This window comes from Amphiura filiformis, chromosome 2, assembly GCF_039555335.1.
Source record: "Amphiura filiformis chromosome 2, Afil_fr2py, whole genome shotgun sequence".
Classification (NCBI taxonomy): Eukaryota; Metazoa; Echinodermata; class Ophiuroidea; order Amphilepidida; family Amphiuridae; genus Amphiura; species Amphiura filiformis.
The window spans coordinates 25561562-25587049 of NC_092629.1; the positions used below are offsets into that span (position 1 = coordinate 25561562).

The window sequence follows — 25488 nt, forward strand, 5'->3', positions numbered from 1 at the left end:
ATCACTAATTTGTTATAATCAAGTTGAATATTGGTCTTCAAATGGTCTTTCAAATGGGTATTTATGTTGAAGTACACTTGAACCCCGCACAAAAAATTTGACATCCACCACTTGGAGAGGGTGCAGAATCTAGGTGGTGTTGAAATGGTCGATTCGGTGCTTCCCTAAGATAGCTCCCACATGCCCTCACTTGCCAGCTACGCCAATGCACCAACATGACCAATCCAACAAATATTTTTCAATATTATGTCACAGGCGATTCATGGTGTGCACTTTTTAAATAAATAAATGTAGCGTGCCTTTGTTCCATTTTGACAGTACTTGAATTGGGCTTTTCTAGTTAAAATCCATACACCCCTTATGGAAAACATGATCTTAATATCTCACACAGGGGGTGTAGATTTCAAATGGAATAAACCATTCAGGTATCTCCATTTGATATTCACACTCCCTGTGTGGAAGATTAAAGACCCGGTCACACTATGACGAATAGGGGTGAACAGCAAGCGACGTTAAGCTGCGAATTGCAATTTTGAATTTACCGTCACTCATCGTGGGTTGCCATTAGTTGTCGCTGACGAATCCGTTAGCGACTGCAGACGGCTGAAATTATTTGTCGCGTTCATCGGCTAATTTTCAACATGTTGAAAATTTTGTGACGACAAAAAAGTAGTTGTGAGACCGCAACCCTCATTTCTTTGACGTTTCCATACCGTGCGAAGCCGTCTCTAGTCGTTTTGAGGTCGCCACAATTTCGTTGGTAGTCGTTGTCAACGACCATTGACGAAAAAACAACGGCAAGTGACGTCACATCTCGAACCCTGACGACACCTTGCGGCAAGTAACAAAATTGTAACGATCTTGGTGCGACAGTGACTTGCAAATTTTGTCCGCAGAGTGACGGATATTGACTGTTGACGGCGGGTCGTTTGTGAGTACCTGCGGCATTGAAACGGTGGTCTGTGATGGGTTTACGATTTTTTTTTGGTGCGATTTTTGACATTTTTTGACGTCTGTTCGATTTCAATAGCACGATGCAATTTTGAAGTTCATATAAAAAGAAATATCGATAATAATCAAAAATATTAATATTTCTGATTATTATTGATATTAATATTGATATTGATGTTAATATTTTTGATTATTATTGATATTGATATTTTATTATTATTGATATTGATATTAATATTTTTATTTATTATTGATAGTGATATTAACATTTTTGATTATTATTGATATTGATGATAATATTTTTGATCATCATTGATATATTGATATTAATATTTTTGATTATTATTGATATTGATATAATAGTTTGGATTATTATTGATATTGATTTTAATATTTTGATTATTATTGATATTTATATTGTTTTTTATTATTATTGATAAGGGACAGTCTTCATTGAACGGCTCTTTTCAGAGCCACAAAACCTTTCAATTTAGCAGATAGGCGAGGTCTACTTGTTTCTGTAGACAAGGGACAGTCTTCGGTGAACGGCTCTTTTCAGAGCCGTCAAACCTTTCAAATCAGCAGATAGGCGAGGTCTGCTTGTTTCTGTAGACAAGGGGCAGTCTTCGGTGAACGGCTCTTTTCAGAGTCATCAGTAGGCAAGAGGCTGTCTACATGTCTCATTCTTAGGTACTTTGTCCTGAGGAAGTCAGAGCTACACTAATTGTAATTGATATTAATTTTACTATTTTTTATTATTATTGATATGTGTAATATTATTGATTATTATTGATATTAATGTTAATATTTTTGATTATTATTGATATAGATATTAATAGTTTGGATTATTATTTATATTGATTTTAATATTTTTGATTATTGTTCATATTGATGTTAATATTTTTGATTATCATTGATATTGATATTTTTGAGTGGGTGATCAGAACGTTGTGAAGAGTGGAAACGCCAAAGTGGACTATACGACCCGCACACACACAGGCTTTGATGTCGGCCGCTGAGTCACGTCATCATCGCCGCAATCCACCGTCAGCTGCTGTTCCTTGCCGCAAGCAAATCCGCTGCCAGCCGTCCGACCTCGTTGCTTGTTGTCGGGCTCCGTCGCGACATCGTCACTCGCCGCCCAGACAACGTCCGGTTTTGGTCGCAAGTCTCCGTTTCCTGCCGCAGCCTTTCGTCCCTTGCCGTCGTGTTGTCGATGAAGGTCGTTCCCACTCGTCAGCTAATCTTGTTTTTCCTCTTTTTGCCGTCGCTTTGCCGTCAACATTTTGTGATTTTCACGTTCGTCACCTTCCGTTGCTTATCGTCCGTCATAGTGTGACCGGGCCTTAAGGTCATATCTTCCACAGGGGGCGTATAGATTTCAACTGGAATAGCCAAGTCTGCCAATATATGCCAGTACCTACCTTTGTTTTTGCCATATCTACGATGTATTGATCACCCATGACACACTCCATGACTGGGAAGCCATCTCTGTCGACCACTTTAGCTTGTGAGTTTGCTGCTGCTATCAGTATACAGTCTCCAGTGATACTGTATTGTATTGTCTTGATCTGATGACTGGAATGTTGAAAAAGTTACAAAATACTTGTTACAATATTTACTGAAAGGTTACAAAATACTTATTACTAGGGTTACATGCAGCTAATCTGTCTCAATAACAAGGCCTTCAAGACTTTAAAGCCAGTCACTGTCTTGTTCAGTGGGCCTGGTCGGCAATATTAGAAATAATAATTGTTCAAACACTTTAATGGCCGTGGTCCCCCTTTCTACCCCTGTACAATGTTGGCATGTCAAATGTGCTCATCTTCACCATATCTTCTCCCAACATTGTCAGGTGGGGAAAGGGGAGGGGATATGTGTTAAATGAACATTTAGTCAATAACACTATTCTAATTCTTAGTTTCCATTTTCCAGTGACTCGTACAGCACGCGGCTGCGCACTTTACTAAGAAGAACATGGGAATTACAGTAGGTGTTTGACCACATATTGTTCCAGGATTGTAGCTTGTAAACACAAAATCGGATAAGACATTCGCATGATTTCAGCAACCAGCAGGAAGTAACACAAATGGTATACAGGCCGTCAGCGTGACATCAAATGCCGCCATCTTGTGGGTACACGCTGTGATGGGCATTCGGTCTCCATGAGTGAACAGCAAAATCACTGCGTTGATGCATGATAACAGCTGTGTGGCAAGCTGCGCCCTGCGCGTAGTGTCACGCATGAACACTCAGATCATTTGTACCCACAAAATGGCGAAAGGCTGACAGCCTCTATAAGCAAAGTTAAAAAAGGTATTATCTCATTTATATAACTAAGTGAACTTGGTCTGGCATCCCTACTTACTTTTCACACGGCTGCATAGATCTGAATGACCTCAGTGAAGCATCCATGGCTGCAAAATCCCACAGCTTCAGCTCATAGTCAAAGCCACCAGTTGCTAATCTTGACCCTGATGGATCTAAACTGACTGCTGACACCTGGAGATGAGAATATCAAGTTGTTAAATTATCTTACTACAGTAAGACTTTGAACTTTTTAAGATCAATATGCTCGTCCCAGTTTTTTCCAAAATTTAAACAAATTTTACTTTTTTTCTTCTATATTTTTTTAGCATGGATTGTGATGCAGATCATTATGGATTCTTTGATAGCAAAAACTTCAGGTTTTTGGAAAATGAGAAGGCTACTTGACAAATGGCTATTTTGGGAAAATCTTAATATCCACGGTTTGCGCACCACACATTCTCCCTATGCTTATTTTAACCGATTCTCAGATATTTAAAAAGATTACTACTTCCAGTGTATTTCATTGCCATGTTAGCTCAATTGGTAAGGCTTAGACTATGGGTGCATTGGTGTGTAGCAATGCAAGTTTGAACCCAGCACAGTCTCTGCTTGTTATCATAATTGAGCTAAATTGACATTCTCCTGAGCAAGGAACTACTGCCTACACATGTTTATTGTGGTATACATAGGGTGTGTGCTTTTTAGCTTCAAGTCACTGATTGTTGTAAAATGGTTTATATGGTATGCCTTGGACCACAGTGGTTATCAAATTTCTGTAAAGTGTGTAGAGGTTTGTGAGTAATATGCCTGTGCACTATAAATCACTGCACTTTTTTTGAAGCAACATGTGACTAATCATATAATCTATAATTCCTCTAAACTCCTTCAGTCTTCTACACTGTGCATGTTATGCTTGTAATGAAAATATTCTTGCGTGGCTTTGGTTGTTCACCATAGCACGACCAACTATCGGCACCTGTGTACCACATCATTGTGACAAGATTGTGTTCTAAAAACGTGGTGTTCAATAATAAACATGGTCAATTTGGGCATGCTCTTAATATTCCACACAGAGAGTATGAATTTCAAATGGGGGTTACCTGAATGGGAGATTCCATTTGAAATCTACACTCCCTGTGTGTGAGATTATAAGGATCACATCTTTCATACAGCGTGTATGGATTTCAACTAGAATAGCCCAACGATAACAATCAGACAGTTTTATTCAATACTTACAGTCTTGTTTCCATGTTCAAGAACAATTTCATGAGTAGCAGGGATCCTGTCTTTGAGGCTCTGAAAAAAGAAAAGCAAAAAACGCTTAAAAACAGTCTGGGCTCAAAATAAACTGGGGCTTATTAAGGGTGATTTCCCCTCTCTGGCAGAAAATAGCCCTGTAATAATATTGGTCAATGGTGAAATGTACAATATGGGATGCTATTTGTGACATCTGTTAAATATGGGCTATTTGAAAACCACCCCCCCCCCCTTCAGCAGTTTTACACATTCCAGATCCAACAATTTTCATCCAAAAACAATGGAAAGGTCTTGGAAGATTCCAGACAAACTTTCAAAGTAGTGGCCCGTGTTATGTGTACAATCAACATAAAAAGTCCCAAGTTTTGAGATAATTATTTTCTCAAAATATCAAGAGCTATCTCATCAAAATATCAAGAGCTATCTCAAGAACCACTGAACCAATACTAGGGTTGTTTGTACTCATTTTAATGCATTTTTCATGCTGATTCCAAATATGGTACAAATGAAAATGTACAATTCTGAAATTTTTGAATTTTTAAAACATGGTACTTTTAAAATAATGTTTGTAGTTGCCTACCAGTTCCTCCTCCTCCTCTTCATCATCGTCGTCGCCATCTGAATCCGAATCTTTGTCATCTGTTTGTTTCTTGGATGTGGATGAAGATGGTAAAACAAAGCCAGCTGGCAGCGGTGGACCTACACATATAATAAAGATTTTAATTAAATAGATTAGAATAGTCCTGACCAGAGAAGATATTTTACACTTCCCACAATGCATTTCTTCCATTTCAGCTATCCAGTGCAACATGGGTCAATAGTAGGGATGGGTTATTCCGTTTATTTTCCTACACATTTAAGGCATCAGTGATGCGTGCCTTTAACGTATTAACACGCATTGATCCATCCCCGTCTGGCGGCAAGATTTCATGAATATACGATAGGTGCGGTGCACCTCACAAAACCGGAATTTCTAACAGAATATGTTAATACCAATGGCGCCGTACATAAGGTAAAATTCACGAAGTCAACAGCCCAAAAATGTCAGAAACTATGCATTATTTTGACGTATCAGTATTAAATAATGAATGTTTTGAGCAAGTTTCATGTAAATTATTAAGGTCGTCTTCAGATTTTGTTACTTTCAACTGTTGATTAGCATTGAAAAATGGAAAATTGAAGGTTGAAAATGATGTGCGTGTTACCCATTTACCACACAATTGCTAAACGTTTAACGGATCATGCGTGCGTTTAACGGTACATGCGTTTAACATTCCCATGCCTAGTCAATAGTGACAAAAAGTTCCTCAATGAACAGAACGCATCTAGATCTTGCAAATTATGTTTAATATTTCTTGACTATCAACCCATATTTAGCCAGTCTATTCTTAACATGAAAACTAAAAAGAGGAACATGTACACAGTATAGGAATGTCATGTGATGTAATTGTGAGATGTTGGCAATGATTTGCAAATGTTGCAAATGATTCTGGGAAGGGTAAGATATTTCTGATCTTGATTTGAAATGGTTTATTGAAATAAAAGCTGTAAAAGTGGAAATTTTCGGCTACATTTATTTTTGCGTTCCAAGCTGCTACCACAAAAATAACAATGAGCGAATATATTCCTTTTGTGCATGGGCCAATGTAAGGAAACTTTATATTCCTTTTGTGTACAGGCTAATGTAAGGAAACTTAGAATTGCGAATTTAAAAACAAGGGAAATAATTCAAAATTGACAAAGCGCAAAAAAATAATCGGGTGAAAATTTCCACTTTTACAGTACATCAAAAAAGAACTGTACCGTACGCTAAAACACCATAAAACTGTCAAATACATTATTGTTATAAAACCCCAAAAGGCAGCACATGGTCTCTTCATTTGTTAACCTACCTATTTCATCATCATCATCCTCATCATCGTCGGAGCTTTCATCCTTCTTGCCACTATCCTTCATTCTTGGTGCTGATTCTCGAACTGATACCTCTGGAGATGATGATGAGGTCTGTTGCTGACTGCGTTCTTGAGCTGTCCTTCTGGTCTGTTCAAACATGGCTGATACATCAAAGGTACGTGCCTTCTTGCCTGGTTCAGAAATAATGTAAATATATATGTACATCTTTATTCAATGTCCATGGACAGATATCACTATATACTACAGGTGACAGATCAAGTAACTTACATTGGAACAGCCTGTTAGTTAGAAGGGTCATTAGTCCAAAAAGGTTAAAGTTGGGATTTAGGGCATTTTATGTAAAATGTTAGTCAGGTACATCATCAATTTTTAAGTAGCGGTATCTGACATGGGAACAGCCTGTTAGTCAGAAGGTCAATAAGGGTTATTAGTCCAGGGTTTCAAATTCGAGGAGAACCCGAGAACCGGTTCTCCTGAAGGTTCTCGCTGCATTACAACTAGGAGAACCAAAATTGGTTCTCTTAAGCTTCCAAGTCTCAGATCGCATTTTGTATTATATTTTACCTTTCTGCAGCAGAAATATGATAGTGCAGGGCGATATACATTAATTGTATTCATAAATTATTGCTCTGGTAGTTAATCTATCCCTTGTTCCAAGGCAAAAATTAAATCAGTGACAAAGGCAACAGTGGCCGATTGGTCAGATGAACTTAGAACTAGTTTTAAGTTTGAGCATTGTTGTGAAAGGGTAGTGAAAGCAACATGCATTGTCTGTCAGAAAAACTGCAAAAAAATTAAGGTTACCTATTTTTCTCAATATTTTGCAGGAATCAGAAGCCTGGTTTTGATGAGAACCAAAGGTTCTCGCAGGAGCCCTTTGCAAGAACCTAAACAGGTTCCCGCAATTGATTGCGAATTTGAACCCCTGATTACAGTTAGGGCAAGGTTTAGGGCATTTTAGGTTAGGATAAGGGTTAGAGATAAAATTAGGTTGGCATTAGGGTTATTGTTAGGGATACTGATGTTAGCCTTGGGTTAGGGTAAATGTTAGGATTAGTTTATGGTTTAGGATTTGGGTTTAGGTGACGGTTATATGTAATATAACTTTTTTTAGGGTTAGGATTGGGCCTTATAGGTCTTTAATAGGGTTAGGGCAAAGTTTTTGGTTAAATTAGGGTAAGGGTTAGAGTTTATAACAGGGACTGTCTTTTGAAATTTGCAGGAGAGCATTAAATAGCTCTTCTGGAGCCTTCAAGGAGAGCTGTTTAGAGCCTTTACAATACAATGAGACAATGGTCAACTAAGGAGAGTGAAAAAAAAACCTAAAAATGAAAAATCACTCCCCTATATCATATTTAAGGAGAGCAGTAGAGAGCTATTGCTCTCGCTCTCCTTAAAAGACAGTCCCTGTTTATAACTAAGTTACTGAATTTTTGGACTAATAGACAGGTCAAAATTTGAGAATTTGTGCTTTATTAAAATGCTGAAGGCATTTCGTGTTAAAAGTGGTTAAACAAGCTTTTTAAGATAATTCGAGGTTGCTGAATTCAAAACTACTGTTTAACCGGTTCAGTTTTGGAGTCTTAGCCCTCAAAATTCAAAAAACAAAATGGCCGCCATTTTCAACATATTTTTGATAATAACTTGAATTTTAAACAACATAGGAGGATAATAATGGTGGCAATATCTATGTTTATGATACAGAAGAACCTAATTTGATTGTTACTGATGTTTTAATTGGTATGGTTTTGCCGCCATGTTGAATTCCAAAATGGCCGCCATTTTCATCAAGTTTCTGCATTTTCTGCTATAACTTGGATAGTAGGCAATATAGAAGTGTCAAAATGATGGCAGTACCCATGTTTTTAATACCAAGGATTCCAAATTATCTGTTACCTACTGTCTGTTGTAACTAACATCTAGAATTCCAAGATGGCCGCCATTCATTAGGTAATTTCTGGGGTGTGTTTCAAAAGACAAAATTGTCATCGCTTTCATAAGGGTAGATTACTTTCTCTGGCTAAATGCACTTTTAATATATTTAGATAAAAAACAGTGATATTGAATTAGTGTTCCAAGTGCATTTTAAAAGGTTAAAGATTTCAAAATGGCCGCCTTTTAGCTACTAGGCCTATACTTTACACCGTACAACTCATGAAACTGGTAACATCGACACTTTATGTTACTTACGGCTTTTTGTTCCCGTTAGGATTTTGCAACTATTTGATTCTTTTCTATTTCACTTTGTAGTACAGTGATTCCTAACTCTGATTAATGTCTTATAGTCTCTTCTGTTTCTGCACTCTTGTTGGCTGTTAAATGTGCTTAGCTTTTCTGCAGCTGCAATCTCGCGACATGCTTTGGGAATTGGAGGTAGTGTTATCAGTTGTGGAACCAAGGTTCTATCTATGTAGGTCCCATGTCAGTTACTTGGGGGTAGAATTGGAGAAATTGTGACTGCTTGTTTCTAAATACAAGCCTGGTATAAATGTGCACACTTTGTGTGAAGCCTTACTGTATCAGATGTTGGTGGTAGATTATCCTGTGGACAACCCTTGAAAATAGTATCACCCGTGCCTTATCACATCTGTCCACAACATCTGGCAGTATACGGACATGAGCACAGCGTGATGGTGTCTGGGATCTCCACTTGTATGCCTTCAGAAGAATGCGACCTTTCTTTTTAGGTATGATCATACCACTATGCTAGATGGGGCACACCGTCATCGTCCCTATATCTTCGTGTTAAAAATTGACGTGATAGTACAATGAATCCTCACGTTTTTCAACAACTACGCATGGTGATTTTGTTCGAGATAGGCCATGCGACTCAGGCTAAGCATACAATTTGAGATTTTGAGAGCCTGCCACACTGTTTCTATTCTATGTTTTACGATTTTCGCATGATCAATATATGGCTGGCCGTAACCGCCACAACGTGGAGCTGCTACGCGTAGCTTACTTTTCGCTTCGCGGAGCTAAATTGACCTATCATGTTAGATCTTTTCATAACGCGGAGCCAGTGGATGCATCCTCGTTCCAGAGAGAGAAAACTCTTGCCAAAATTAATGTTTACTATGGGGATTTTAAATGAATCGATTGTAAATAAACCACGACCAGTTGTACAGGATCAATACCATTGTTTGATTAGTGTATAGTCAATGTTACCTTGTGTCATGTGTGTGGCGTGTTTGTTTGTTTGTTTGTCTACTGTGTCAGGCCAGGATCACTGACACCCACGGTACTGATGATACTCTCATATCACGGTGATCATATTGTTGAATGTTGTTGACTTTAAAATAATCATGATTAAAGCTATTAAACCAAGATAACACTCAATGAAAACAGCTCAACAATGTTACATCATATCTTCTCTGGTTAAATACACACTGCACTTGTGTCTGTTTTACCTGTGCAATGAGCAATGAGCTGGTATAGTTTCAGTTGGGTGAACGATTATAAAGCGAACGCATGGTAACAATACTGTGAGGTTTTGTTTACAAAATGAGACAATAGTCTGCTTATTGTTAACCAGCGTTCTTGAAAATGAGAAGCTTAATGACTTAACACGGTTTAGAAATAATTTCTTCATATTTTTTGGTACAAAAGTACCAATATTTTCAAACACCTAAATTAGCTAAAAATTTAGGACATGTTACAAAACTATATTTTCTAGAATTTCAGAGAATACTTTAAATATTGGCGGTTATTTTTTACACAGTGACGTCAACTAGGCAATGGCCTATACTTCTAACATACACTATTTGTAGAGGTCACGCGTCAATGGTGAGCGCACTGAGTATTGTGTATAGGAAAACGGACAGTAACTACAGTATGTATGGCCTACTACTAGTATATAAAGTAAATCCGAACTGGTTTGCAGTTTGCTGAAGGTCGAATTCCAGGCCACACCGCATAAGTTATACAAATTAGCTCCGGCGATACACTGCAGATAGCAGAACTGTGTGCATGGTTTACCACCACTCTGCCTAGCTATATAGTTATGTACAATATTGTATGAGTCCCGGTATGAGTTTCTTATGAGTGCATGTCCATCTTAATAATAAGTAGGTTCATACTTTTCATAAACTACTTTTTGAATCATAACTTTCGTGACCGAGGATAGGCTTATCTTGCAACTACGTGACGCTCGTCTGGCAAATTCTTAATGAATAAATTCGCTTCACGTAATGAAAAAAAAATGAGTAAGTCGTACTTGATTGGTCAGTTTTACCTCCAAGTAATGAAAAACTCTTAACATGATCATGATTGGTCAATTTGGCTCCACGGAGCAAAAAGTCAGCTACAGCGTAGCAGCTCCACGTTAATGGCGGTTGCGGCCTACCATATCAGTATCCCATATGATATTTCTATTGCAAGAAAATTTTATTTGTTGTCACGTAAATCACAGGTTTCGTTTAAATTAACTACCTGGAAATTAAATTAACTAATTAGTGAGGACCGGTATTTTGCTGTGGACATGTTTAACTGCAATTTTGATGTAAAACATTTGAAATCCGCTGTAAAAAATGTGATAATATTCAACTCTTTGAGAAAATATTTATATAAAGGAATGCATGTAAAACCAGGTGCAATACAATGTACATTATTGACACACTATCACTCTCTTTATCTACGTCAATAATAGAATAATCGATTTCAATCGAATTGAACACCTTGCTCCATTTTGAGTTTGTAGTTAACTACTGAGCGACCTAAGCGATCGATTGCTAGCCAATCAGATAGAACTCCTTTTCTTGCGTTCAGTGAAATACCACTCGCCTGTCGCTCACTACCACTCGCCCGTCGCTCACCAACGGAGTATTAAATTTATATTTATCGTATAGGGCGTCGACACTGTGTGGGGTACCAGTTATATCATATGGCAGAAATGAAATGCCTTCCACCAGAAGTCCTCCTTGAATTCCAGACAGGAAATTTCGTTGTAAATGAGTCCGGTCGGAAATTCAACCAAGTAACCCCTGATCATAGCCAAGAATGTTTGAATGGCACTGGGAAGAGGAGCGGTGGGATTGTGGGTATCACAAGAAGTATCACTGCATTAGGCAGAAAGGTACTCTCTTATAACTTACAGCTTCTTCTTCTTGCATATGTCAGGAAGAAACAAGATATAAAAGCCAAAACATAATTTAATGAAACTTATAGCTGATGATGGAATACTCCAGTTGGAAAGTGAATATGTGTAAAACGAGATTACACCATCCAGAAAAGAGCGTGACAACCTTGATGAAGAGAAAGTCGTCTCAGCTTTCGGACGATTCAATGTTTTCAGCAAGGGAGTTCCATCTCCCGTAATGTAGAATATTGCAACCAAAGGTTTGGCCAGTGCTAGTGGTGTGACTGGTGTCGGTTTTTTTTACATTGGGGGGTTCGAAAAATTATACTGAATCCAGCACCTTTTAGCAATAGAATAAGAGTATGGTACAAATGCGCGTGGATCGCGTGATCACTTGAGCCATATTTAAGCTAAAGTGATGAAATATGGTTTAGAAGTGGAATACATACGCGCGAAAATTTGCACTTTTTAGTCTCTAAATGACCAAATATCACGTTAATTTGGTTGGAAACACACATATACAGGCGTCAACATCGGGATGGGGATGATTGTATGGACCACCCCCTGTCAAAATATTGGGGAAATTTATACCTCCTATCCCCCATGGATGATTTAGGGTCATCCGGGGTCAATCGATGAAGAAGTTGCTTGATGACCCTATCCCAACCATGTGACAGATTCACTCTATAAAGCCCCGCTCCTGTTGAAGGAGGGTTGTTCGGCTGGTACCAACACTGCTTCTAGTTTGACTCCCAGCTCAAACGAACATGGTTCACGGTCCAAAATGATAACTCGATGAGGTCAATCGATGAACTTGAAGTTGAATGATGACCCGATCACAACCATGTGACAGATTCATTGTAAAGCCCTGACACTGACATACTTTTATTGCTGGCTGCTCATTTTGACAAGATGCTATGCACTAAGCTGTGGATGAAGGCAGGAACTTGTAAGAAGCCCAAATACATCCCAATCCACAATGTCCATCAGGAACTGCTGCCTTGCCAAATGGAAGCTTTGCTGCTATTTCATAACTGGTTGAGAGTGTGTCACAGTTTGCTGGCTACGGCAAAAAGGCAGCCTTGAAGGTGTTTCAAGCAATAGTTGACAGCTCTTGGCACAGTTTGTTTGCTGTCTGTATAAGGTGCATGCCAGATGATGTGGACAGATGCGATACGGTACGGGCGATACTATTCTCAAAGGGTTGTCCACAGGAAAATCTACCACCAACATGCAAATGTACCAATGGATGTATAAGTGGCAATTGCAGCTGCATGAAAGCTAAGCTAACATGCACAGATGGTTGTGCATGTGCATTTAATAGCCAACAAGAGTGCAGAAGCAGAAGAGACTTAAGGCATCAATCAAAGTTAGGAATCACCGAACTACAAAGTGAAAGGTCAAATAGAAAGAATCCAATAGTTCCAAGATCCTAACGGGAACAATTAGCCGTAAGTAACATTAAGTGCCAATGTTAACAGTTTCATGAGTTGTACAGTGTAAAATATAATAGCTAATTTGGAAATCTTTAACCTTTTGAAATGCACTTGGAAAACTGATTTAATATTAAATTTAAATTTAAAGTACATTTAGCCAGAGAAAGTAATATACCCTTATGAAAACGATGACAATTTTTGCTTTTTTGAAATACACCCAGAAATTGCCAAATGAATGGCGGCCATCTTGGAATTCTAAATGGTGGCAACCCTAACTAGTTACAGCAGGTAGTAGGTAACAGATAATTTGGAACCCATTGTATCAAAAACGTGGGTACTGTCATCATTTTCAAACTTCTATGTTGCCTACTATCCAAGTTACAACAGGAAATGCAGAAACCTGATGAGAATGGCGACCATCTTGGAATTCTAGATGGTGGCAACCCTAACTAGTTACAACAGATAGTAGGTAACAGATAATTTGGAATCCTTGGTATTAAAAACATGGGTACTGCCGTCATTTTCAAACTTCTATGCTGCCTACTATCCAAGTTATAGCAGAAAATGCAGAAACTTGATGAAAATGGCGGCCATTTTGGAATGCAACATGGCAGCAAAACCATACCAGTTGAAACTTCAGTAACAATCAATTTGGATCCCTCTGCATCATCAACATGAATATTGCCACCATTTTTGACCTCCTATGCTGTTTAAAATTCAATTTATTATCAAAAATATGTTGAAAATGGCGGCCATTTTGTTTTTTGAATTTTGAGGGTTAAGACTCCAAAACTGAACCGGTTAAACAGTAGTTTCGAATTCAGCACCCTCGAATTGTCTTAAAAAGCTTGTTTAACCACTTTTAACACGAAATGCCTCCAGTAAGCACAAATTCTCAAATTTTGACCTGTCTACTAATGACTCTTTGGACTATCAGCCTGTAACCTCTTAAACTTGGTTTGCAAGAATTCATCAAACTTCTTACCTATTCTGCATGCACTCTGCAACAATCAGTAATTCTTACTTCACTCTCATCAGAATTAGCGAGAATCAATTTTGATTCATGCTGTATGATCACTGTTTTTATTTATATTGGTTGCTCCTTAATTAAGCTCCAAAATTTTAAGTTTACATCAGACGATGAAGCACTTGCATTTTTTTCTTAACTTTGTTTCCCCATTTTCAATTTCAGAGCTAATTTTACAGCATTTGAAATTTTCAAAAGCTGCCAAATTAGCACTGAAAATGGGGAAACAAACTTAAAGGGAGTCTCCGGCAAGCATAACATAATGCCTCATATGTTCGAAAAATAATTATCAAGCACGAATCACATGGTTTTATTTAAAACAAACTCAAATTGACCATAAAATGAATAAAAACAGTCGGCTCTCAACACGCGATATTCAAAATTCCTACCGAAATTGTATAAGTGCAATGACGCCATGGTTATTTGCGGTCAATTGTCGTCAGCCTTCATTGTATTACTAGGACGTCATTGCACTCAACAATTTCGGCGCCTGGGAATTTTGAATATCGCGTGTTGAGAGACGGATGTTTTTATTCGTTTTTATGGTCACTGTGGGTTTGTTTTAAATAAAACCGTGTGATTCGTACTTGATAATTGTTTTTCTTACATATAAGGCATAATCTTGTGATTGCCGGAGACATCCTTTAAGGAAAAAAATGAGTGAAATTGAAATGGAGTATGTCACTACAGGCTTAAAAAATCAAGTTCGACAAATGCAAATTTGTCTGTATGGTTCATTGGTTGGTCTGATCTCTTTTTTTCCAATAGAAAGTTCTTACCAAACCCAGCAAATCCCATCATAGCGCCATATCCATAGGTTCAGCTGCTGTTGATGATGATGAAGTTGACGCTTTAGGTTTGATGGTGGTTTGAGGCTTGCTACTGGCTGTTTCTCTCTCCTCATCCTCATCTTCTTGGTGTCTGGCACGGTAGTTACGAGCAGCTGAAAAGTACAAAAATGTCAAAATTCATTCATTTGTAAGATTACCTCAAATGACAACTAGGTGACCTTTGATTTCAATCCAACTTCATATCTGGTGTCTGTGGTGACATCACACATGTGATTTGGTACTCTGGTTGGGTACAGGCGGCGGATGACATGATCGAGCCAAAAAATGAGTTGGTGCCGGCAAAAACAAGAATTTGGACAGGGGGGGTCTGTAAATCAATATTTTTGACAATAATCATTATTATATGCCTAATTATGTTAAAGTTGGTGCTGATTTGTATACACGTGTAATTGATGTCTAGAATTCCATTTATGAAAGTTGCATAAAAATTGGAGTTGTCGTTTTCTTAAAATGGCTGTTTTACGTCCAAATATGGATGTGAGGGCGCTTACATTTTATATATTTTACACCCTGCTACGATTGGTACACTCAGTCAGCAATACTAGTGTTTATGCATGCAGGTCGCTATTAATAGAATCCATGCGTGCATAGCTGACCCCGTTCACACACACACACACACACAGCGGCCATGCGAAAGATGGATTTTTAATGTCACAAAAAACAAAAGATCCGCCAAATTTGCGAAGGATCCGCCTCACAAGCTTTAGCGCATTCAACGCTACGATAATACACAATGTTAATTTGAGTTAGGCATTGACATTCATGATTACAAAATTAAATATCTGCAATTAAAAACTCGTGTTTTTGAACGATTTTGAATTTTATCAATGAAAATGCAGCGATGACGTCATTGCGTTAACGATTTTCCAACTGCTGATTGGTTGATTGCGTTACTGTCAGTGATCCGTGCATGCACGGTACGGTCCGTACGGAATGATTTTTCGTATGGGTAAAATACACTGTGCACGGTTGACGATGAAAATTTACTGAATTTAGAGACTGCACGTCATACACCACCTGGTTGGGTACAGGCCCTGTACCTAAATTTTAGGAATGCTGTTCATAAAATCATCAATTTTCTTATAAATGGATAATGAAACAAGACCAAATTTAATGAAAAATTTAATGACCTTCTCGTTTATTTTTAAACCTCCAATCGGAAACTAAATCAAGTTCCATTGGCCTCAATTGACTGTTTTTATTCTTACAAATGCTTCTGCAGCTTTTAGATGTATGGTATGTCATTTTTATCTTCAAAAATTATCTGAAAATTGAGATGGAAATAATCAAAATTGAAACTCAAAAAATGTCTGACATGACATGCCCTGCTGAATAAGTGCTGATCATAATCAGCTGTTTTTCTTAGTGGTAAATATGTCCATTGAACTGAAGTGAGATAGAATTGCATAGATGCGTCTGTGCATTGATAGGTATGTCCACATTGCTTATTATAGAGGGCGACGTTCAACTCAAAAAGCTCAAAAAGTTGCGACCACAGTAAATGGCTTAACTGTGTAATCCCCAGCATAGGAAAATACAAAATTTTGAAAATTTGACACCAGAAACTTGGAGACGTAGTCTAAAAAGTGCTGGTCAATATCCTTGATACACAAGTCATCATGCAGTGATTTCATAAAATAAAATTGCCTTTGTATAAAACGGATCATCGTGGTGAAAAATGATGCATTACTGGCTCTTTTGTATAGTAGCCTAAGTCATTGTCAATGATGGCCGCAGAAAAATGAAAAATTTTAAAAACAGACATTTGCCCATAACTTTGTTAATATTTGAGCTACAGTACAGACATGGTTGACCCCTCATTTTTTTATTTTTTTATTTATTTTTTTATTTCTTATTTAACCTGGGGTGACCAATCAATGCACTGGCACTGTTCTCCCTTGGTTCCCAGGTGTTTTTAAGTTAAATGATCACCTTTTTAAATTTTGTGATCATCATGCCTAGCATTGTGTGTGTTTGTCATAACAGAAATTAACACAATAGAAATTAGCATCTTGTGAATGCACAACCAAACTATAAAAATAAGAAATCCACTTTCATACATGACTTCTAGTATATTTAGAAATTAGATGGGATCGATGGGCTCATGTATGCCTGCCACTTCCACATACTTGTGCATAATACGGAAGGTCGATTTGTGCCCATAAATGTTTAGGCCTATGTTAAACTGTATGTTATACAAATTGTACAGCTATCATTTCTACCCTATGACGAACCGACATACCTGTAAATCAAATAGCCCACAAAAAACTGGTCATCGCTGGTATTTTTCATGAAGAAAAACAACACTTTTTACGCCGAACATGTCCAAAACACGTCAGCTGACGTACAAGCCTCCCCACGCATGTACATAAACAAGCCGTGTTCATTGTTTAATTGTCACCTGCAGCTGTTCGCAAGAAAACTTTCTGCATAAAATTACCTGGGGTCGTTATCAGGCCTGAGACACACTGGCGCTAGTTTGAGGACAGTCACTATGAGTTACTAATGTCGGCACATGCAGAAAATGCGTGATGGGTCGCCATTTTGTGACTCGTGCAAGCTAACACAAACAAATTATTGGACTTAATAATCTTTTTCAAGTTTTAATAAAACATTCATCTATCATGATAATATTACATTTTATTATTTTATTATTTGAATTACATAAGCTATGTCAATTTTGTGTCCATGTTAATTTTATATGGATTTACCTGTGTTGATTTTAAACTGTTGTGAACGTGGAGCTACGCAAATTGGCAGGCGATTACCCACCATGCAATGCGAATACACGGAAACGATCCAGTTTAGGATGCATCGCAGTTCCTGTTGTGTAAACCAGGCGTAAACCGCCCATCCAACCTGATCGTGTGCACAGGATTTGTGCTGGAGGCTAGTTAATGCGCACAACCAATGCGCAGAAGAAGACCTTGATACTAGGCGGAGCTTACGTTTCACAAGAATGATTGACAGCTGTGAGTTAAGTGAAATTCTGTTCTGTGATTGGTACAAAAATATGGTTCTCGTGATAAATGAATATATTATCCATGGCTTCAAAATTAGAACCGTTTCTTCCACAGAGCCCTATATAGGGCTCTATGGTCTCTACTCATCATACACGATCGAGAAGATCTGGCCAGCTGATTTACGCTTGCCAATCAGGCTAGCTATTTGTACGGGCGTGGCCAGCTCTCATCCTTTTATTATCTCTGGTCTTGTCACGCTGGTAGATTCGCCCACCTGTGATTACTGACCTGGATCTGACAGAAGATTGTGGAATTTACGATTTTCAGCAGCAGGATTTTATGAAACTGCCAATATTTGCAAGTATTCTGAAGGATCGGTAATAATTAAAATATTTTTCATGGTGTCGGTAGTGCAAGTTGAAGTTAGTGAATTTGTGGTTTTGTATGTTATGTGCAAGAGTGTTTTCAGGAAGCGTAAATAGGCAGGCCGTTATGCTAAGCTCTCCATGTTATATGCGAGTTCGGCGACGAACTGGACACATCACACGGTAGTGTGATGTGTCCAGCCTGGATATAGGGCTCATGTCTGTTTTCTCTGTGACTTGATTGATCACGGCAGTCAGTACGCGCTCCGATCGTCAAAAGGGTTTATGTAAACTGCAAAATATTTATACAACTGAGTTCCTGCCATCAAGAAAAAAATAATCCCACTTGAAATTATAATAACAATAGGCAAATTTGTCAACGTCAACAACAAACCAGAACCAGCCAAGGTTGCAGAATTCGGAACCTCGATTAAGCTTACCATTATTTCTTTACATAACATTTTAAAAACAAACAAAAACCCGAACCCAACAGTAAAATTACATCAAACCAATTACATTTGACGAAAATACATCGAAGCTATGTTCGTTCTCAATATAAAACGCATATAATTTCAAAGATTTATGACTCACTTCGCAGACGACGCATTTCTTCCATATCGTCGTCCATCTTGAAAATACAGACTGAGATTTCAAGGGCGCACATCACCAAATCTGTAAAGGGTGGCAAATTTAAAATGGAAAGCCCCCAACCAAGTTTTCAGTTTACAATTTCATTTATTAAAGATAAAATTACAGACTTTAAGGACATTCATAAAGATACTTCTTGTAATCCACATGTTGTTTGGTATGCTTTAAAATGTACTATCACTGGTCATTGCATTCAATACTGCAGTAGAAAGAAAAAAGAGAAAATGAAAAAGAAACAAGAGATTCAAAACAAAATTGATCAGATTAACCAAGATATTTCTAATCTCAATGATGGTGACACACAAAAACTTTCAAATTTGCTTAATAATCTTGATTCATTACAAGATGAATTAAACAAAATTATTGACAATGAAACTGCAGGTTTAATTGTTAGATCTAGAATAAGATGGGCTGAACATGGTGAAAGAAGTACCAAATATTTTTATAATCTAGAAAAACGTACCAATGAAAAGAAAAATATTTATTTCTTAAAAGATGAAAATGGATCCCCTATTTCAGATCAAAAAGACATTATGAATCATCTTCAATCTTTTTATCAATCCTTATATACCTCAAAATCTACTCCAAATAATAAGGATAATGTAAGATCATTTTTGGATAATTTGAATATTCCTAAACTTTCTGGTGACAGTAAAACAAATTTGAATAGACCAATTATTACTAAAGCTGAAATTTTTCAATCTTTGAAGACCATGAACTTGAATAAAACTCCTGGATATGATGGGATGCCTGTGGAATTTTACATTGTCTTTTTCACTGATATTTCTGATATGTTGATGAATTGTTTTCAATACTCTTTTGAGCAAGGTTTCATGCCTATTTCTCAGCGTACTGGTGTAGTGACTTTATTACCCAAAAAAGATAAAGATCCCCATTTTGTTAGAAATTACAGGCCTATTTCTCTCCTTAACACTGATTATAAAATTATTGCTAAAAGCATGGCAAATCGATTTAAATTATTTTTGCATGAAATTATCCACGAAGACCAGACTGGCTTTATGAAAGGGAGAAATATCGGTAGTAATATCAGAACAATTCTTGATATTATTGATTATTGTGATTCAAACAATATTCCAGGTTCAGGTTTTGGAGGCATTTGATGTTGGAAATAATTTTATTCAATGGGTGAAAACATTTTATTGCAATAGAAAAAGGTTTATTTCAAACAATGGGTTTTTATCTGATGAGATTTTCTTAGAACGTGGTATATTTCAAGGTTGCCCGATTTCACCCTTTATTGTTTTTTTGCGCGATTGAAGTGTTAAGAGCAAAAGTCAGTAAATATAAAGCACACAATGGCCAACTTTGGAAAATGACTTTTTCTTATATTTTGCCCAACAGTAGTCAATGGACCAGCAACAAAGTAGGTGATAAAAATTTTCTGATTCACACTTGGTTTCCATGGCAACAGGCAAATTTCAATATTTAGACCCTTTTAGGCACATTTCAAGATTTTAAAGGTCAAAATATCAAGATTTTGAGACATCTGCAGCACATGAACAAAGTTTTTAGAATATTTATTTTTACATGGGGGTATTAGCATTATGTCTCAGCTTCATGATAGTATCAAAAAAAATAACCAGGTGTCTAGAGTTGGGATGTACCATTATTTTTAGAAAGGGGTGTTTTTCAATTTATCAGGATTGTCAATTAAGTGCCAACTTGAGCAGCTCATTATATATAAAGTAACGCTTTGATTGATCTAAAATTATAGATTCAGGTAAAAGGGACCTTGATAGTTAAATGAAATAAGAAATCAGCTTGGGACCTGCATCCTCTTTGACAGGGTGTTGCCAGATACTTTGATATTTTTTGAAAATTCATGATTATAAGATACACTATTAAGATACAATACTTTTACCGATCATCACAATTGAACATACAACAACACACCTTTATGTAAATAGAGTTAGAATGCAACAAATCATACACTAAAATCTCATCTGTGGGCCCAAGTGTTGCCAGTTCCCCTGATTTTTTTTCAAAGTGTGTATTATTCCGATTTTACAACCTGAATTTTTGCATTGAAAATAATACAGACTAAATAACCCGGCAATGCAGCAGTTCTGTGGCACAATTTGGATCCAATACAGGCCTTTGTCTGTTCTACTGAAGTTACGTGTCAATTAAGGGGTACTACACCCTGGCCAATTTTGTGCCTATTTTTGCATTTTCTCAAAAATTATAGCGCCTTGGTGACAAGTAAGATATGTATATTATAGGGGCAAGGACTTCAAATACTGCACTGAAAATTCAGCAACTCAAGGCAAGTAGCTATTGATTTATTGATCAAATATTGGTTTTCCTCATTTTTGATTGTAACTCCACAACTGTTGGCTGTGTTGAAATAAAATTTCCAGTGCAGTAGTTGTAGTCCTTGCCCCTATAATATACATATCTTACTTGTCACCAATGCGCTATAATTTTTGGAAAAAAAATGCGAAAATAGGCACAAAATTGGGCTGGGGTGTAGTACCCCCTTAACGTTTGAGGGAATGATCAAATTTAGTTAAACCACTGTCTACTTCTCATTTTGTGTTGTTAGTATTTATACAGATGTTCCTGAAGCATAGACAGATTGAAATACTCTTGTTCCTTATTTAAAGCATGGGCACTGCTTTGAAAATATGGTAACCTTCTCAATATATGGAGCCTGTCTCCTCTTTGTCTTAACATCGGTGGTATCAATTTGAAATGATTGGCAGATATCCTCCAATTGTTGCAAGGTTTGATAATGTACCCTCATTAGCAAAATGGCAAATGTCTATGTTTGAAACATCACTGGGTGTTGCAAGCATAATGTTGTTTGCAGCGTTTATATCATTGTCTGATGAGCTCTGATGCTTCACTTGTACACTTCGGTCTTCTCCTGGCTGCTTCTCTTGAGTAGAAACTGCTAACCTGTTGACATGTCAGGTATTCTTGGACAAAAAAAAGGTTCTGACCAGCTGCACCCCGTGCCTTTCTCATGCGCTTAGCAACTTCCTTTGTTTCTAGCTTTTTGCCAGTTTCCTCCCCTGTTTGAAACTTTTCTCTCAAGTAGTTTGTCTGTCCAGTTGTAAACCTACCTGATGTTTTCACAACTTTCAATACCCAACCCATTATAAGAAATTCTAAGTATAACTTCACTGGTAGGGAACTATCAGTATAGAAAAAGCATGACTTAAGGCACACAATCAAAGCTTATATGTCTATTTTATGCACAAGGAACAAATCTTGATTTTTCATATTGTATACATTGAGTTTATGGCAAGGCCTACTTTTAAATATAATTATCTATAATATAGAAACACTTGATTAAAAAAACCATTTTTTTAGTGTTTCCAAATTTCAATATTAATCGTTAGTCTCAAAATAGGTATGCATTCAGTGAAAGGATCAAACATAGCTTTAAAAATTCAGAAAAAATGCGTTTACACACGAAAATTAGTCTACAAAATACGGTGTTTTTTTCTAGAAACACTGTGTAAACAGTATCTGAGGTCCCAAAGTTGGACATGTTAATTTTTAGGCTCAAAATAGGTATGCCTTCAGTGAAAGGATCAAACACAGCTTTAAAAATTCAGAAAAAATGTGTTTACACGTGAAAATTAGTCTACAAAATACGTTTGTTTTTTCTAGAAACACTGTGTAAACAGTATCTGAGGTCCCAAAGCTGGACATATTAATTTTTAGGCTCAAAATAGATATGCCTTCAGTGAAAGGATCAAACATAGCTTTAAAAATTCAGAAAAAATGCGTTCACACACGAAAATTAGTTTAAAAAATATGTTTTTTTTCTAGAAACACTGTGTAAAAAGTATGAAAGGTCCCAAAGTAATTTTGTCCTATAGGACTTTCCAAAGGCTTAGTGCATCCATGGAGCAGGTATGAGTTTTGAGGATGTGTTACTTTATTGTAAAGGGTAACTTAAAAGTATGCCTTTTTTCAGATGAATTTATTTTAGTAAAACACCCCTATTTGCAATAATGGTATCTGCCACGATGGAAGCTTCAATTACAATGATGATACACTTAAATGATAGGTCTAACCTTGCCTTCCAATCTGGCAAAAGATAGGGTTTGGGTGTTGTATGGAATTTTGTACCCATGCATTTGACTTTTTGACTTTTTTCAACCAACTTTTTAAAAGAATTTGCCCATATTCATTAAAAATAACATATTTGGTCGTTGCCATGGTAACCAGCCACAAATACCAAAATTATTATAATCATGGTTGCCCTTGACCAAAGTGTAACTCATTGGTAAACTTTAAAGAAATTGGATAATTTTTAATTTGGCCAGGTTTTTTTCATTTTATTTGAAATTACTGGACTTTCTCTCTTAAGTATTTCAATCAGGGGAAATGACAAAATTAATGGCATTAAGATTGGAGATAAAGAAAAAAAGGTTAGTCTTTTGGCTGATGACACAACTTGTTTTTTACATGGAGATTTGGAATCTTTTAGGAACCTATTTGATACTCTTGAACATTTTGGCAAACTCTCTGGGTGCAAAATAAATATGTCAAAGACTGAAGCTATTCACATTGGAAGATTGAAAGGGAATGATTCAAAGCCATTTAGTGATAAAGGTCTCGTCTGGAAAAATAATTCTTTCAAAACACTTGGTGTTCACTTTTCATTAAATATGAATGCATTGTATGAGCTTAATTTTCTCCCCAAACTTACTCAAATTCAACGGATTCTGAATTGTTGGCGTTCAAGGAATTTGTCTTTAGTTGGTAAAGTTGCAGTGATTAAGAGTTTGTTATTACCACAGCTTATTTATTTATTTTCAGTTTTATGTATTCCAATTCCAAAGGTATTCTTTAAAAAATTGAATTCTTTGTTTTTCAAATTTATTTGGAATGGTGGGAATGACCGGGTAAAACGAAATTACTTTTTGAACGATTACAGCAATGGAGGGTTACGCATGATTGATGTTGAGGCTTTTTCCCAAGCTCAAAAATTAGTTTGGGCAAAGCATTTGCTGGATCCCAATTGTGATGATTTTTGGAAACATCTGGAAACAAATGTGCTTTCAAATTTTTATACTGACACGTCAGCTTTATGGAAAACAAATGCTCCAAATTGTGTTCTTGCCATGTTAAAAAATACTCTACTGGCTGAAACTCTTAGGGTTTGGTATCTGTATAAGAAGAAAATAAAAGAGAATCTTGGTTATAATAATTATTTCCTTCAGGATTCCATTTGGTGGAATGGCAATATTCGTTTGAAAACCAAGAAATTCTTCTTTTATCAAGATTGGTTTGATCATGGTATACATACCCTTGAGGATCTTAATAGAGGGTATAATTTTATTAAATCTTTTGAAGATCTTGTTCTTGAATTTGATATCTCTATTAAAGACAGAAGAAAGTACAACTATCTTATGAAAGGAATTTCGATTGACTGGTTTTATAACCCCCCTAATGTTCAAGAAAGTATTTTTGATAAGATTGTTGAAAGCTTATTTGAAAATGGCAAAATTACCAAGTATTCATACACTATTTTGAAAACACAGGATGGACCTACCAAAACTGAGAGCTTTTGGATTGATGCTTTAAATATGGATCAGGATACGGATTGGAATGAAGTTCATAATAATAACTTTTCTTGCAGTATTGAAACTCAACTTAGGGCTTTTTACTTTAAAGTGTTTCACAGAGCAATTTGCACAAACAAGTTCCTTCATAAAATTGGTAGAATTGATTCCCCACTTTGTGGTTTTTGTAATAATTCTGAGGAATCTTTGGTGCACTTATTTTGTGATTGTGATAAAATCAAATGCTTGTGGAACAGTCTGACCCAATTTATTGAAAGCAAAACTGGTGATAATATTACAATTTCTAACTACCAAAACATGTTTGGGATTAATGTCAATGACTCTGAGCACAGAATTGTAATCAATTTTCTTGTATTATGTTTGAAGTTTTATATTCATAGATGTAAATTTCAAAAGACTTCCCCCAATTTCCAAGCTTTTATGAACTTTGTGAGATTGAAACTTAATACAGAATACAGGATTGCTGAAGGTAAAGGTAAATTGGGCAAACATTTAAAAAAATTTACATTTGACCTTAAGGGGTATAATCCACGCGTCTAGTACGCACTCGTTTCTAACTGATATTTCTGTGAAATCTTGTCCGCGCAGTTCTTGCCGTCACGCGCGCGTCAAACTAAAAACTGCGTGGAGTGTGCGCCAGGCGCTGGTAAGAAGTTCAGCTACGCAAGAGTACCGTGTTTTCATCGCTATTTACCAATGATTTTTGTAAAAGAAAGAAAGATAAACAAAGAAGGAAAGAAGGAAAGAAATAACTAAAGAAATAAATAAAGAAAGAAAAAGTTCAGGAGTGAAAGAAAGAAAAAGAAAGAAAGAAAGAAAGAAAGAAAGAAAGAAAGAAAGAAAGAAAGAAAGAAAGAAAGAAAGAAAGAAAACTAATAAAAGGAAGAAAAGGAAGAAAGAAAAGAGAAGGAATAAAAGGAAGATAAACAAAGAAAGACAGAGTGAAATAACAGAAAATTTAAGAATAAAGGATACTGAAAAAATTAATGTAATCAATCAAATAAATAACAACGACAGAAAGTGAGAAAGAATAAAAAGAAGAAAGGAAACGAAAACAATACAAAGACATGCAGAAGAAGGAAAGTTAAGTAAGAAGGAAGATAGAATTAAATAATGAGGGAA

The 25488-nt window shown here is 36.6% G+C and overlaps 1 protein-coding gene across 1 annotated transcript in view; it reads right to left on the reverse strand.

The window, feature by feature from the left end:
* The window catches only part of LOC140146024 (WD repeat-containing protein 70-like), a 33417-nt gene extending 14604 nt beyond the window's left edge, over nucleotides 1-18813 (reverse strand). Inside the window, 8 exon segments of the mRNA XM_072167763.1 lie at nucleotides 2376-2529; nucleotides 3320-3453; nucleotides 4498-4557; nucleotides 5099-5217; nucleotides 6411-6602; nucleotides 14752-14775; nucleotides 14778-14915; nucleotides 18743-18813. Coding sequence (XP_072023864.1) covers nucleotides 2376-2529; nucleotides 3320-3453; nucleotides 4498-4557; nucleotides 5099-5217; nucleotides 6411-6602; nucleotides 14752-14775; nucleotides 14778-14915; nucleotides 18743-18779 — 858 coding nt within the window. The 5' untranslated portion in view covers nucleotides 18780-18813.
* Between the last annotated feature and the right edge of the window lie 6675 nt (nucleotides 18814-25488).